This window comes from Apteryx mantelli, chromosome 11 (genome assembly GCF_036417845.1).
Source record: "Apteryx mantelli isolate bAptMan1 chromosome 11, bAptMan1.hap1, whole genome shotgun sequence".
NCBI lineage: Eukaryota > Metazoa > Chordata > Aves > Apterygiformes > Apterygidae > Apteryx > Apteryx mantelli.
The window spans coordinates 12834304-12849327 of record NC_089988.1 but is presented as its reverse complement, the minus strand read 5'-3'; the positions used below and the strand labels follow the sequence as shown (position 1 = coordinate 12849327).

The following is a 15024-nucleotide window of genomic DNA, read 5'->3' as shown; positions in this document are numbered from 1 at the left end:
CTGATGGAGATTGTGGTGGGGAAGAACAAACGGTGCATGAAGCAGCAAGTGCAGAGGAGCCTGGTCCCACTCTTCCTCCACATGAGTGACCAGATGCAAGGAGTGGCCCAGGTATGGACCAGGGATTTGGGAAAGCAATGGTGACATCCCTTGGGTGGGCCAGAGCGTCAGGGCAAGGGCTGTTGACAAGTGTCCCTTTGAATGCATGTCAGCATGGTGTCCAACTTCCTGAGTCCCCAAGGACAAGGCAGAGCTGCCTCTGCCTTCAGCGAGGGACAGACCCAAGCTGCATCTCCTCATTCCGGGCTGGGAATGGCTTGGGGCCTTGCCAAGATGAGGGGGACACAGGGTGTCCTGCCCTGGCTGTGGTGGCATCTCCTGGTCTCTGCTGCTCTGCAGGTCTCTCAGGAAACCCACACTCTGTCCTCTGCTCCCTCTGAACCTCAGTACCACACAGCTTCTAGCTGACAGTCATAAACAGAAAGGAAGAGGAGGCCAATCCTGCGAGGAGGGACAGGCCTGGCCTTCTGGGGAGGCTCGGTACCAGCCCCCTGGCTTTGTGCTGTCTCCAGCTGCTGAGGGACAGCAGCAGAGCAGAGCAGTACCTGCACCAGAGCCTGCCGTACTTGGAGAACCCTGAAGCATCATTGCTGGAGGCAGCTGTGAGGTTCATGGGTGAGCCACAACCCCGGTCGCATCCCTGCCCACACAGATGGGCTGACAGGAGGTTCTTCAGTCCCTCACACCACCTCTGGATCCTGCACCCTGGGGACTGTGCTTGGCCTCATAGGCAAGCTCAGGAAGTGTGGGCTAGGTGAGCAGACAGTGAGGTGGATTGAGAACTGGCTGAATGGCAGAGCTCAGAGGGTTGCGATCAGTGGCAGAGAGTCTAGTTGGAGGCCTGTAGCTAGCGGTGTCCCCCAAGGGTCAGTCCTGGGTCCAGTCTTGTTCAACTTCTTCATCAGTGACCTGGATGAAGGCACAGAGTGCACCCTCAGCAAGTTTGCTGATGATAGCAAACTGGGAGGAGTGGCTGATACCCCAGAGGGCTGTGCTGCCATTCAGAGAGACCTGGAGAGGCTGGAGAGGTGGGCGGAGAGGAACCTCATGAATTTCAACAAAGGCAAGTGCAGGGTCCTGCACCTGGGGAGGAATAACCCCATGCAGCAGGACAGGTTGGGGGTTGACCTGCTGGAAAGCAGCTCTGCTGAGAAGGACCTCAGGTTCCTAGTAGACACCAAGTTAAGCATGAGACGGCAGTGTGCCCTTGTGGCCAAGGCAGCCAATGGTATCCTGGGGTGCATTAGGAAGGGTGTTGCCAGCAGGTCGAGGGAGATGATCCTACCCCTCTACTCAGCCCTAGTGAGGCCACATCTGGAGTACTGTGTCCAGTTCTGGGCTCCCCAGTACAAGAGAGACATGGAACTACTGGAGCGAGTCCAGCAGAGGGCTACGAAGATGATTAGGGGACTGGAACATCTCTCTTATGAGGAAAGACTGAGAGAGCTGGACCTGTTCAGCCTGGAGAAGAGAAGACTGAGAGGAGATCTTATCAATGTATACAAATAACTGAAGGGAGGGTGCCGAGAGGATGGAGCTGGACTCTTTTCAGTGGTGCCCAGCGACAGGACGCGAGGCAACAGGCACAAACTGAAACTCAGGAAGTTCCATCTGAATATGAGGAAAAACTTCTTTTCTGTAAGGGTGACCAAGCACATGAACAGGTTGCCCAGAGAGGCTGTGGAGTCTCCTTCTCTGGAGATATTCAAAACCCACCTGGATGTGATCCTGTGCAACGTGCTCCAGGTGACTCTGCTTGAGCAGGGGATTTGGACTAGATGAGGAGGTGCCTTTCAACCTCAACCATTCTGTGCTTCTGTGAAGGAGCAGAAGGGTCCCGAAAATTGCATCACTCCTGGAGCAGAGCAGGAACTGAGCGCAGTGCATTGATTGCTGTGAGCAAAGGAGTTGGCCAGCAAGACACTGGAGACAAGAAGGTGTACCGCTATCAATCAGATGAGTTTTCCAAAGGAGGAAAAGGAAGTACAGAGGGCCTTGCATCTGGCCGTATATACATAGAAATGCCAGATGTAAGGAAGATGCAGAACAGATGCATGGACATCCATCCTGGGTACTAGTCTTTCCTTCTGCACAACAGGAAATTGTTCCCAAAAAAGAAGCAAAAGAAACCCCCCTCACCTCAGGTTCTTCCTCCAGACCAAGGGTTCCTCCCCAGCAGTCCCTTGAACAGGCCAAAGTCTGCTCCTCTCAAGTCCAGGGTCTGTATTCTGCTACTGTCCTTCCTCAATCTCCTCAGGATCTGGGACTCCACTTTCTCATGGTCACTCTAGGCAAGGCTGACACTATCCTGTCCCTGATCACTTCCTCCTTATTTGCAATTTCCAGATCCAGGAAAGCATCACCCTTATCTGCCTTGTGCATCTCCATCTGCTCACGCCTGTGTTCCAGGCTGCATTCACTTGTGTATATTTGGGCTGCAGAGCCTCAGCTGTGGCACAGAGCACAGACCGGTCATGGTGAAACATGTTCCCAAGGGCTGAGGACACTGTGTGTGCAATGGCCCCACTTCAGAGCAGAGACATGCTGGCATGGATAGCAGGTGGCAATGTAAAGGTGAAAGGAGGTTCCCACTGAGAGAGCAATGTCTGCAGTGCCCAAGGCCAGGCAGAAACAGAGCTGGGCTGTGCAGAAATGGCAGGAGAGGGGTTTGCTGCCTGAACTGACTTTGTTGCATCTTGGGGCCTGAGACAGAGGTGAAGCAATCTCCAGGAAGGACAAGTGCCACTGAAACATTCCCTGGGCCTGGATGTCCTTTGATCCAACCAGCCTGTGGACATCACTAGCACAGTCCCTGTTCACATGATCTGGGGGTGAGAAGTTCTTCATGGAGAGAAGAGAAAGAAGTGTTTGAGAGTGCAGAGACTAGAGCAGAGATCTTGGCGTGATGTGCCTGCCATCTATGCAACACTGTTGGATGTAGATGGGATGGACTTTGCCTAAAGCTAAATGGTGGGATTCAGTTGTTTGGGCCCTGGTAGGAAAACTGAGTGGCCCTGGGGTGCTTTCCCAGCAACCACTCCAGAAGGACATGCCTTTCCTGTAGGTCCCCATGCTGTATTTGCTAGAGACCTGGGGTTGTGCTGGACTCTCCTGGCATCGGACATGGCCTTGCCTATGGCCTATCTTTATGTCACTGAATCTAGTGTCTGCACTGAATTGCGTTCAGTGTTTGCATTGTACAGATCTGCTTGTCTCAGCTTCAGAGTGAGTGGAGCTCTAGCTGCAGTAGGCACTAGGGTCATTTCAGATGGCCAAGGATATTCCCCAACAGGCCCCCAACTCAGGTTCTAGAAGGTTTCGGGCATCATAGTTGCTCCGTTAAAACAAGCAGACACTGGCACATGCCTTCGACCACCTCTGTCTCTTCCAATGTCACCAGGTGTTTGTGTGTGACCAGCTGACTCCCACCCTCCATCTCCAGTGATTACAACGGGAGCTTAGACAAGGAGCTCCCATGCAGACACCTCTGTTGTGCTCACTTCAGGTTTGGCAAAGGAAAACTCACCTCCTGTGTGTTTGTGGAGTTCACGGGAGGGATCTGAATCCCCCTCCAGCCCACGGGTTTCTAACCTGGCATAAGGTGCCCAGACAGACTCATCTGAATCAATACTTGAACCATGGGGAAAGGAACTCCCTTCTTGTCCGCTTCTAGGTGTCCTGCCTAGTGAAGGCATAGGAATAGGGGCTTGCAGGTGCTGACGTTTCCACCTCACATAGACAACCACTCTCTGATGAGACAAATTGCAATGCTGGAATCAGTCTTCCTTCAATAGTTAGAGGGTGACCATGAGTAACTCTTTTAGTTTATTGCAGTGAACATTTCCCAGGAGGAGGGAGCACAACGGACAGAGAAATTCATGATTTCAGCTGGGCCTCTGCTCCTGAGCAGGGACAGGCTCTTCAGACTGAGGGAACTCATGGCAAGTGGGCAGCACTGCCAAGGAACAGCTGTGTGCAGGAGCAGCTCCTCTGCAAAGAGCAGCAGGGCTCCGGGCACTGCCTGCTGCTGCTGACATGAGATGAGACAAGGCAGAGAGAAGTGCAAGGCGGTGTGGAGTGGGAGGAGAGAGGAGAGCTCCTTGTGGGGGAAAGCTTCACAGCCCCTGACACGGTAAGTCTTTGGCTGCAGGGCAATGCTACTGAGGTTCCTGGAAGGGTCTTCTGAACCCATCCCATCCCATCACTGATAGGACTTTTAGCTTCTCTCTCCTGCCTTCTCTAGTGCAGAGGAGGAGGAGGTGCTTCAGAGCAGGGATCGTCTCCCATACCATCTCAGGGAAGGGCATCCTACTCCCTTTTCCCAAGGAAGCTGCATGGTTGTGAAGCTGGGGTCTGCGCAGGACTGTAATTCAGAGCGCTGCCCCTATGCCCCACATTGCTGTATTCCACGGTAAGTGACTCTGCCGCCTGCAAGGGTCAGAACTCAGCCTGCCTGGGGAGCTCCCCACGGCACTGCCAGGAGAAGCTCTGGGTGGGAGGAGCGACCTCTGTCAGGGCAGGTTCCTTCTCCCACTGACAGGGTGTTGCATGGGTCAGGGCTGCTCATAGCGCTAGCTCATACACAGGACGTTTCCGAAGGGGCTTTTCAAAAGGAAAGTGAAGGCAGGGATTTCCTGAAAGAGAAGCCAATTTCCTGACATGGTGCTTTACATTTCCTACCACCTGGCAAGGGGAAAACGGAAAGGGAGCTGTCAGGCTTGGACAACAGACTGAGACTCATGAACAGTTTCCAGGAGCAGCCAACGTGTCTGCTAGGAACTTCTGAAAGTTCCTTCCTCCTTCCTTAGACCCCTTAGTCTATAGACAGCACCAGCTTCCCCTTTGCTGGCCTCCTCAGGGTTTATGTGACCTGCTCCTTAGCACCTGCAACCATGGGGATGGCCCTGGGCAGTGCCCTGCTACTGGGAGGTTTCTGCAGGGCAGACCTGAGCTCCCTGAGGGAGGTGTCGGCACTGCAGGGCCTGACCATGACTTGCTCAACTCCATCCCCCCATAATGTTTCTGTTTGCACTTCCCTCTCACTGCCTGCCCATCTCCGCTGCCTGGAGCTGTCCCTGCTGGCAGCTCTTTCTCGGTCCCAATGTCTTTTCCTGGTCGGTGCTCACAGACCCCCTCCCACCCTCTGTGTGCTCATTCCTGCCCTCCACAAACCTCCCACAGGCAGGGCCCTGTCCAGGGGCATCTCTGTGCTTGCAGGTTCTAAGGAACAGGTCAGGCAAACCCTCCCGAGGCCAAGAAGGTGATGGTGGTGCTGTCTGTAGGCTGAGGTGAGGATGAAGGGACTTGCTGAGGTTTCTCTCAGACCTTTCAGGGGTGTTCAGCTGCAGTTAAGACACCGGCCCTGTGTGTCCTGCATGGTGTTCCCTTCCTGGTAGTGAGAAGCCCCAATCCCCTTCCAACCTGTGAGGCTCCTGGCAATGCATTTCATCACGTTGGGGAATGAGCTGACTCTCCTTTTGGGAGAGTCCATCTTTAGGACCCTGGACTGCTTCTTGGGGCTGTGCTGTCAAGCTGCAAGCTGCCCTCTGAAAAAGCACAGCTTCCCTGGAGCATTTCTGTAAGATCTGAGAGTCCCTGGTCTGGTCATGTGAGTCAGAAACCTTGTCACACTCTTCACCACTCTCTCCATCTCAGGGCTGAGAGCGAAGAATTTGGAAATCTTCACTGTGAAACTGAACTCCCCCACTCCCAGCTCAGTCTAGTTACTTTCTTAGAGGAATTTGTGTGTGTGGTTGTCCTTCATCTGAGTGAGGTGCAAGTGCAGGGCAGTGAGGGGCAAGACTCATGGACAGACCAGGTCCCGTGACCCTATACAAAGTCACAGAGGGTTTTTTGCTCTTTGGGTGCACAAGGGCACATGCTTAGAGCAGCTAAAATGCCAGTTTTCCACCGCCTCAAAGAATGCTCTCACTGGGAGATGGAGGCATCTAAAATACAAGCATACATATATGTGTGTGTGTGTGTGTGTGTGTGTGTGTGTGTATGTATGTATGTATATCCTCAGACTCCTCCAGTGATCATTTTGCAGAGAAAAATGGGTTTCCAAATGTTGAACAGCCCTTCCACATAACTCGGTGGACATAATCTGCTGCAGCATGTGTGCATCAGAGCTAGTCGCTTCCCATTCCCTCTGCAGTGCCTGCAGGAAGGGCACAGATGGCAAACTGGCGTGAGGGCAGGGTCTATCTCATTGGGACAGAGACATCTAGAAAGGGTCAGGTCACCCCCTGCCTTCACTTGACTCTTTCTCTGCCTTGCTGGAGTGGCAGCTGGTGTGACTGATTCAGATACAGACACCTCTGTTGAAGAGGGCAAGGCTGGGGGAGATGAATCCCTCCCAAGGGTCTTCTCTTGCAGACACAGCTGTATTCAGCTCTCATTATGGTAAGCAGAGAAACTTCCCACTGGTACCTGGACCAAGTCCCCTGCTCCCAGCTCCCAGCGCCCATCCCCAGGTATCCCACCACGTAGCAGGGTCAGTTTGACACCTCCATTTACACCCCCCAGCAGAGCAGGACTGACTCCTCTGGACACCATGGGCAGAGGCCCCTGCTCCGCATGGCACCCTCAGCCAGTGTAAACAGAGCTGCAGAAAGGGAGCTGAGCGAAGGTAAAGGGCGGAGGAAAGGTGGAGGTTTCTGTGAGAAACAGAGTGGGTTTGGCTCAGGGAAGCCTGCTCTAACTTGCCACTGTCTTTTCCTCCTTGGACAGTCCACCAGTGCCCCAACGGAGCAAATGTACAACGGCAGCACCCTCAATGAGTTTCTCCTCTTGGCATTTGCGAACACATGGGAGCTGCACGTCTTGTACTTCTTGCTCTTCCTGGGCATCTACCTGGCTGCCCTCCTGGGCAACGGCCTCATCATCACAGCTATAGCCTGTGACCACCGCCTCCACACCCCCATGTACTTCTTCCTCCTCAACCTCTCTGTTCTGGACCTTGGCACCATCTCCACCACTGTCCCCAAATCCATGGCCAATTCCCTGTGGGACACCAGGGTCATTTCCTACTTGGGATGTGTTGCACAGACCTTTCTATTTGTCTTCTTCTTTGGAGGAGAGTATTGTCTCCTCACTGTCATGGCCTATGACCGCTACATTGCCATCTGCAAAACTCTGCACTATGAGATCCTCATGGGCACCAGAGCTTGTCTCAAAATGGCAGCAGCTGCATGGGGCAGTGGTTTTCTCAATGCTCTCCTGCACACTGGGAACACATTTTTAATACCACTCTGCCAAGGCAACACAGTGGACCAGTTCTTCTGTGAAATCCCCCAAATCCTCAAGCTCTCCTGCTCAGACTCCTACCTCAGGGAAGTTGGGCTTATTGTGGTTAGTGTCTGTTTAGTTTTAGGGTTTTTCATATTCATTGTGCTGTCCTATGTGCAGATCTTCACAGTTGTGCTGAGGTTGCCCTCTGAGCAGGGACGACATAAAGCCTTTTCCATGTGCCTCCCTCACCTGGCCGTGGTCTCCCTCTTCGTTTGCACTGATGGGTTTGCCTGCCTGAAGCCCCCCTCCCTCTCCTCCCCAGCTCTGGATCTGGTGGTGACTGTTCTGTATGCAGTGGTGCCTCCAGCAGTGAACCCCCTCATCTACAGCATGAGGAACAAGGAGCTCAAGGATGCCCTGAGGAAAGTGATTTCACGGACATTTTTCAGCACTGGTAACATTGCCATTGCTCTCCACAAATGACTCCCCCTCTGTTCTGTACCAAGACTGAGCTTTGTTTGTTCACTTTATTTTCATTATGACTTTTATTACTATTAGTAGTAGTACTTGTTATCTGTGTTGCTGAACAAGTGGTTGGATTCATTCCACCTTCACTGAGACTGCTCTGTCTCACCCGGTGCCCGTATAAAGTTGTGTCCAACACTGGGTCAGAGCTGACTCCCTCATAATATCTCTGTAATAAAGTAGGTTCTTCCAGGTGCGGTGCCTGAAGGCTGGGCTCTTCCTCCAAAGCTGCTGTCCCTTGTGCAGTGTCCCCAGCACATTTCCTTCAGACAATCTCCCCCACCCTGCATGCTGGTCCTTACCCCCAAAGTCACCCCCAGACAAGGCTCCATGCCCAGCTGGAGGACTCGATGTCCAGCTGTTATCCCTGGGAGGATGAGGCCTCTGCTGGGTCCTCTGCAGGGCTTTCAGGGAGCATGCAGAGGAGGTCCTGGGGCTGTCTACTGGGCCTGTAGACCATCCTCCTCCCATGGGGGCCTCAAATAGGGTGCCTCAGTGCCAAGATCCAGCCCAGCTTGTTGCTGCATGAACAGAGAGGAGAAACAGCCCCAGGAAACTCCTCACACACCCAGACCCTCACACCAGCTATTTCCAGCACTGGCCATTCCCCACGGTCCTGGAGAGGGGTCATCTCTGAGTGTGACCAGCTCCATCTGCCTGCTGGGCTCAGCACCTGTATGGGGGGAATGCCCAGCCCTGCCTGGCCTCTTTATGGCCTCAGACCTCATCAGACCCTGGAGCATGGCCTTCTGCTAACACCAGGGGGACAGGATCAGGGCTGAGCAGGGTCTGGGGACTGGTGGGAGGCTGCCAGTCAGGAGGGCCAAGGGGGACGGGGCACCAAGGGCTGTCATGGGGACCATGCTGGGGGGATGTTTCCCCACCCCAGAATGCACCCTGTCCTGTATGGTGCCTACACAGTGGGGCTGTTGGGCCACATGGAGGTTAGCAGGGCTGGGCCAGTGGAGGGATGAGGTGCAGATGGGAGCCACGACACTCCAGAAACTCCCGACAGTCATGGAGGGGACTCACTGCTGGTAGCAGGGTTGGGGTTTTCTCTAGGGCTGCAGGCACCAGCACCACCTGCCAGGACTCCCAGACCCAGCACAGATGGTCAGTGCCCAGCACTGCAGCTCACAGTGCCCCCTGTCCTGTGTCACTGTCTCAGGAGCACCGCTAGGTGCATCACTGCCAGCCCAGGTGTGGAGAGGAGCTGCTGGAGGTTTTCACTTCTCATGCCTGTTGATCCTGTCTCTGCCCTGGCATTGGCCCACAGGCTCTGCCTGGGTCATGTCATGTATCCATACATTCTCGTCTAAGACCACATAGGGATCCGCAGCACATAGCTCTGCTTGGAGATGGCCACCACAGCCCGCCTGCGCGGTCCCAGGAGATCCCAGGAAGGTTGTGCCTGGAAGTGAGGCTGTGAGGGTCCTCAGTCAAAGTTGGTGGGCTGGTCTGGCTGGGACCTAAGGGCAGGAAAGGTCAAGAGACAGCAAGGAAAAGATGAAGTAAGGGAAATTTCAAAAGAGTTTAACGAAAAAAACAAAGAAATAACCATGGTAGTTGAGCAGCACTGGGGCAGGGGAGAGGAAATCTTATAAAAACTCTCCTGGAGAAAGCACCTACCAACCTGATCTATCTGTCAAGTTAGCCCAGCTCAGAGCAGATCATGCTCCTGGAGATCTCTGGTGGTCCCTCCCAAACCAAATCCTCTAGGAGGAAGGGGCTGGAAGGCAGAGTTCTGGGCAGGGGACACTGTTGTGGGGTTGAGGCCTTGCTGGCATTTGTACTGCCTGGTCAAGCCTGTCCTCAGAATTACACAGTGAGCAAGTTCATCCCCAAAGGAGTCTCTGCTCCATGTGCAACAGGAGTCAAAGTAGTGCCAGGAGACTCCAAAAAAGTTTTAGGCAACACGCCAGGTATTCAGGCCCTTCGACTGCTGAGGTGTCCCCAGACCGGTGCTTTGCATCCTGGGTCTTAAGGGCTGAGAAATCTTTAGAGCCAGAGCAGATGAGAGTCCCACTTCCTGGGCTCACGGGTTACAGGGCATCAGCAGGGCTGTACTGGCTGCAGGGAGGGAATCACTGTCCAGGGCATCAGCAGATCCCCCTTGACTTCCCCCTCTCTGCACACCCCGGAACAGAGATTGTTTTTCTCGTGTTGGTCCTCTCTGCCGGGCTGTTTTCCCAGCTAGAGGGGATGCAGGCTTCACTGGGGAAATGCAGGAGAGCCCAGTCTCATCTAGGGAACCAGGGTCCCACCACACCTGCTGTGTGGCCAAGGCTGCAGGCTGCAGACACCACTCTCTTCCCCGCACACCTCCTGCCTGGGGCTGCAGGGTGCCCAGCAGCAAGGCAGGCATGCCTGGGGCTCTTGGGACATTGGGGTGGTGGCCTTTGGACCAGCCTCTGTCTGTAAGGGACTCAGGATCTTTTCCATCTCCATGTTAGTGGCAAAGTTAGTGTCCCAGCTTCTTCTTTGTGGAGAGCTGAGGCTTTCATTCTCGGGAGAAGGGGAAAAAGGAAAGCCTTTTGTCCATGGGACTTGTACCACCCCATCAACCCTCTACTGACTTCTCCATCACTATCATCCCCAGAAGTCCTTTGGCAGGGGCATTCTTTGATTTCTGACCCTCTATCTGACCCTGCTTTGAGCAGCACGTTGCACTACAGACCTCCTGTGGTCTCTTCAACCTGCATTATCCTGAATGCCTATGATCTCAGGCCCCATTCCAAGCACAGAGCAAATGTCTCTGGGACAGGAGTCCTTTGTGCTTTATGGGACCATCTAAAAGAAGGCAGGTGAACACCTCCTCCTCCCCGTTGCCTGTAAGGGCAGCCTGGGAGGCACTGCCTCAGGCATAAGCTACATTACAACGGAAATTCTTTGCATCCACCTTTAACCACCTGAAAGGCCATTGCCAGGATCCCCTCAGGGGGTGAAGTGAAAACAACAAGCTTTTCTGCGGTGTGATTTCTGTACCTCTGTAGTTTGCACCTCTAAGTAGATGGTGCCACCCTCCCTTTGGTTTCTTGCCTGAAGCTCAGGCTGGATGGGGATGTGAACGTACAGGTTGTCTGTCACAGCAGTGACTGTGAGATGGTGGAGAACTAAGAGGAATAACAGAGTCACCACCCTGGACTGCAGCAGAGAGGATTTCATCTTGTTTGGGATGGAATTAGGCAAGCCAAAGCTCAGATGGAGGTGGGCTGGAGCTGGATCTAGAAAGGGATGGGGAGGGTAGCCTAAAGGTCTTATGCAAGGATGTTGGCAGCACAAGGCAGCCATCCAAGGAAAATGTGTTCTCCCTGCTCAGTGGGGCAGGGAACGTAGTGGCAAAGAGAGGGGAAAGGCTGAGGAGCTCATTGCCTCTTTCACCTTGTCTTTTCCTGGTCTTGTCTACTGTCACGCCTCCCTGGCCCCCGAGTCCTTTGGCAGCACCTGTGTTAGCAAAGCCTCACCCAAGGGGGACAAAGATGCTGCTGGGGAGGACTTTTGCCCAGTGGGCACACACAAGTCCACGGGACCAGACTGGAAGCACCCCAGGATGCAGGGAGAGGTGGCGGGAGTCACTGCAACACCACTCCCAATTGTCTATGAAATGTCATGGTAATCAGGGAGGTTCCTGATGACTGGGAAAAGGCAGACATCTCAGCCATTTCCCAGAAGGGCAAGAGGGCGGGTGTGGGGAATGACAGGCTGGTCCTCTTCATCTCAGTGCCTGTGAAGGTGATGCAGCAAATCCTCCTGGAAACCATCTCCAAGCATATGAAGGAGAAGGCCTGGAAGAGGCAGCATGTGTTGACCAAGGGGAAATGGAAAGCATGCCTGACCAATCTGATTGCCTTCTACCATAAGATGAATGCCTGTGTGCACAAGGGGAAAGCAGGGGATCTTGTGAACCTTCACTTTAGCAAGGCCTTTGGCACAGTCCCCCAGAGTCTCCTTATAGGCAAATTGTTGAGCTGAGCCCTGGATCAACAGACCATGAGGCAGGTGGAAGATTGGATGGACCTTCAGGATGAAACGTTGTCATCAGTGGTACAAGCTCCAAGTGGCAGCCAGTTCCTAGCGGCATCCCTCAGTGATCAACATGTGGGGCAGGACTGTTTAACATCTTGATGAATGGCCTGCACAGTGGATGGAGCGCACTCTCAGCACCCTTGCGGCCAATGCATAAGTGGGGGAGGCCCTGGGCAACCTCATCTAGCTCCCTCTGCATTGACCAGGGTGGCTGGGACTAGGTGATGTCCAGGGGTCTCCCCTACCCTAAGTGCTGTGATTCAGCGCACTGTTCCCTGGAGGGCTCTGTAAAGAGAGAAGAGGCCGAGGGAGAAGAAAGAACAGAGAGGCAGAAGAAGAGAACTGAAATATTACAGTTTAAATAAAGCAGTTCCTCAGAATAAAGTTTCTCCATTCAGAGTGTTGGTAGCAAATGCATTTTGATGAATAATGTGTGTGTGTATATATATATATATATATATATATATATATATACACTTGCATAGACAGGGTAATTCCTGTAGTGCATGAACATGGTGCTGTCAATTAATAAAAAAGAAAGAAAAAATATTTGGCAATGGTAATAACTGTGTGAAGTTTTGGAAATGAGGATTTCTTGTCTATTGTTGCAGTGAGTTATTTTTTGAGAAGATCTCAACTTATGACTAGGATCTGCTTTTGGGGCTTGATTCATTTGACCACAGAGAGAGGCTATTGCTGCCTGAGATGCCCTGGGGTAGTCATGTTGCCATGTGGTGCTGGAAGTTTTGGAGGCGTCTCCTGCGGGACCTGAGCTTGTCATTCAGAAATGTATCTCGAAACAGCTCAGTTGAGACAACTTAGTTCCCTCTTTGGATGAGAAAGGGAAGTGCAGAGACCTGGATTTGACAGAGACATCTGCACTGATGGGGTCTGGCCTGGGGTGAGATCAGCCTCCTCCTTGTTGTCAATGAGCTCCCTTCTTGCCTCGTTCTATGTGTCCTGCCTAGTTAAGAGATGGGAATCGGGGCTTCCAGAGTTGAACATTTCCACCTCTTTCAAATACCCATCCTCTGGTGAGACAATTTGTAATGCTGGAATCAGTCTCCCTTCAGTGCTTAGAGAGGGCCCATTGGTGATTATTTTAGTCTACTTCAATGAACATGATGAAAGAGTGCAAATCTTCAGGAAGGGTGTTAATCTGGGGAGAAGAAATATCGATCTGCCCTTGACCTTGTGTTTCCACTGTTCTGTTAGGCTGTGGATAAATCTCAGTGATGCCTCACATATTTCCACATGTCCTGATTAAACTGGTCATTTCTAAAGACATCTTTGCATCAGACTCTCTGGACATATGCACTTCCCATAGTTTCCCAGTTTTCCTCTTCCCCTTGCTCTTTATCTGTTCAGGTACCTCTCAACTCTCCAGGTGCTGCTCTGAGCTGCTGGGAGTCTGAAGCTTGCCTCATCTTTCAGCAGTCTCCTTGTCTCTTTAGCCACCTCCTTTGTTGTGTTTCTTGTGTATCCTTTCCTATCTATCTGTGGAAAACATTTCAAGGCAGGTTATGCCTTGTGGGCAGTAGACCTCACTGGAGGCAGCTTGGACTTACCATACAGTTGATGACTGTCTTGTATCTTTTATTAAACTGTTCCAAGTTTTATTTTTGTTTGTTTGCTCTTAAGAAAAACCCTTCTGTGTCTGCTTGCAGCTAGTTCTCGAAGGAAAGCAGGTGGGAATTAGTGCACATGAGCTGTAGCATTCAGCTACAGCCTTGAGTGGCAAAAGGTTCGATTTTCACAAGAGTGATGTGAAGTCCCCAGTGGCTGATGAGGGCAATGGCAGGGCTGGGGAGCTGGGGAGGAAGGTTCTCCATACAGGTCTCCTATCAAAAATACTGCTTTGCCTCCATGCCTGACTTCAATAGGAGACACTGTGGATCACGATGAATTGGGGAATGTGGGTGTGACTTATTCTGAAAAGTGAAGAATCAAGAAAGCTTGAGAAGCAGACCTCTTTTTTTTCAGGTGCTCATTGAAATTTGCCTAATTTCAATACACTCCTGCAAACTTTCCAATTAGCGACACAAGATTTAAAGAGCTGAAGAAAATTATGGCAACAGGCACGGTTCCTTAGGGGTTTTTTGCATTTTAATGACCCCTTGGGTGTATTTGGTACTGAGCCCATGAAGCTGAGATGCAGAGAAGAGGCTGAAGCAACTTCTCAAGAAGCAAATCCCAAGTTTCTTGGAAAGATAATGGGTCCCACTGAGGACCATTACCAACAAAGGCTCCCCAGGGGCTGATTAGAGCCGAAAGTTGGAGGCCCTGATTGCAGGTAGGCAAAGACATTGTGAGGGTGGCTCTGATGCCAAGTCATCCTTGAAGTGTGTTATCAAGCAGAGCAACCAGGCACCGACAGACAGCTCCTGGGTAGGGTGATGCTTTCCCTCACGCATTGCTCAGGTCTCTTCCTCGGGGCAATTTGCAGGTGTGGGTGCACAACGCTAAGGGCAAGATCATGATATGGCACTGCCTGGGGTGCCAAGGGACAAGGATGCAGCAAGGCCACAGTGCTTTAAGGAACGGCAACTTCTTGAGGGCCTCGGTGACAGAGACACCAGCCATAGTTAAAAGGACAAAGACCTAGCTGTGTTGGGAGCTTTCAGCCTTGACAGTGCCCTCGGCCATCTCCACCACTGGTTGTCCTATGCTTTCCCACACCTCTGCCTGTTTCCCTGCAGAATGTACACACCCAAGCTGCTTCCCCACCTTGCTCTCAGTCTGGGATCTCCCCACCTCTCCTGATGTCTGCCTGTCCTCACTTGCTTTTCCTTGAAACACAAAGGCAGGGGCTGATCACAGACTCCCTCTGGGTGACCTGTTGCACCTCAGCACTACCCTACGGGTGACATTCTTTTGACCTGAAGTCCGGTCTGAACCCCTCAAGATGCATTTTGTGGCTCTTTCCCCTTCTCATGATATTTCCCCATACTAAGAAAAACTCTTTCATCTCTGAAAGCACTCTTCAAGCAGTCATAGGCTCCTACTCTACTGCCCTTTGCCTCCACTTCAGTAGGATAAGGAAGCCCAGGTCTCTCAACCTCTCCTCATAGATGGAGTTATTCCCACCGAGTCACAGGATTTGACACTTCTCTTGTAAATCTCCATGATGTATCTGTTGTCCGAATCACACACACACACAAAAAAAAAAAAACCAACCAA

The 15024-nt window shown here is 52.3% G+C and overlaps 1 protein-coding gene across 1 annotated transcript; it reads left to right on the top strand.

Annotated features, from left to right (window-relative positions):
• The first annotated feature begins 6816 nt into the window (after positions 1–6816).
• On the top strand, positions 6817–13080 carry LOC136992976 (olfactory receptor 14C36-like). The gene is made up of 2 exons (XM_067302994.1): positions 6817–7719; positions 13060–13080. The coding sequence occupies exons 1-2, from the start codon at positions 6817–6819 to the stop codon at positions 13078–13080; spliced, it is 924 nt and encodes a 307-aa protein (XP_067159095.1).
• The last annotated feature ends 1944 nt before the right edge of the window (positions 13081–15024 follow it).

Excerpts from the sequence above, each read along its gene's own strand:
- LOC136992976 (XM_067302994.1), top strand. The coding sequence starts at position 6,817 with ATGTACAACGGCAGCACCCTCAATGAGTTTCTCCTCTTGGCATTTGCG. Across the intron at positions 7,720-13,059 it reads TCAAGGATGCCCTGAGGAAA|GCTGTGGATAAATCTCAGTG; the intron begins GTGATTTCACGG and ends CTGTTCTGTTAG.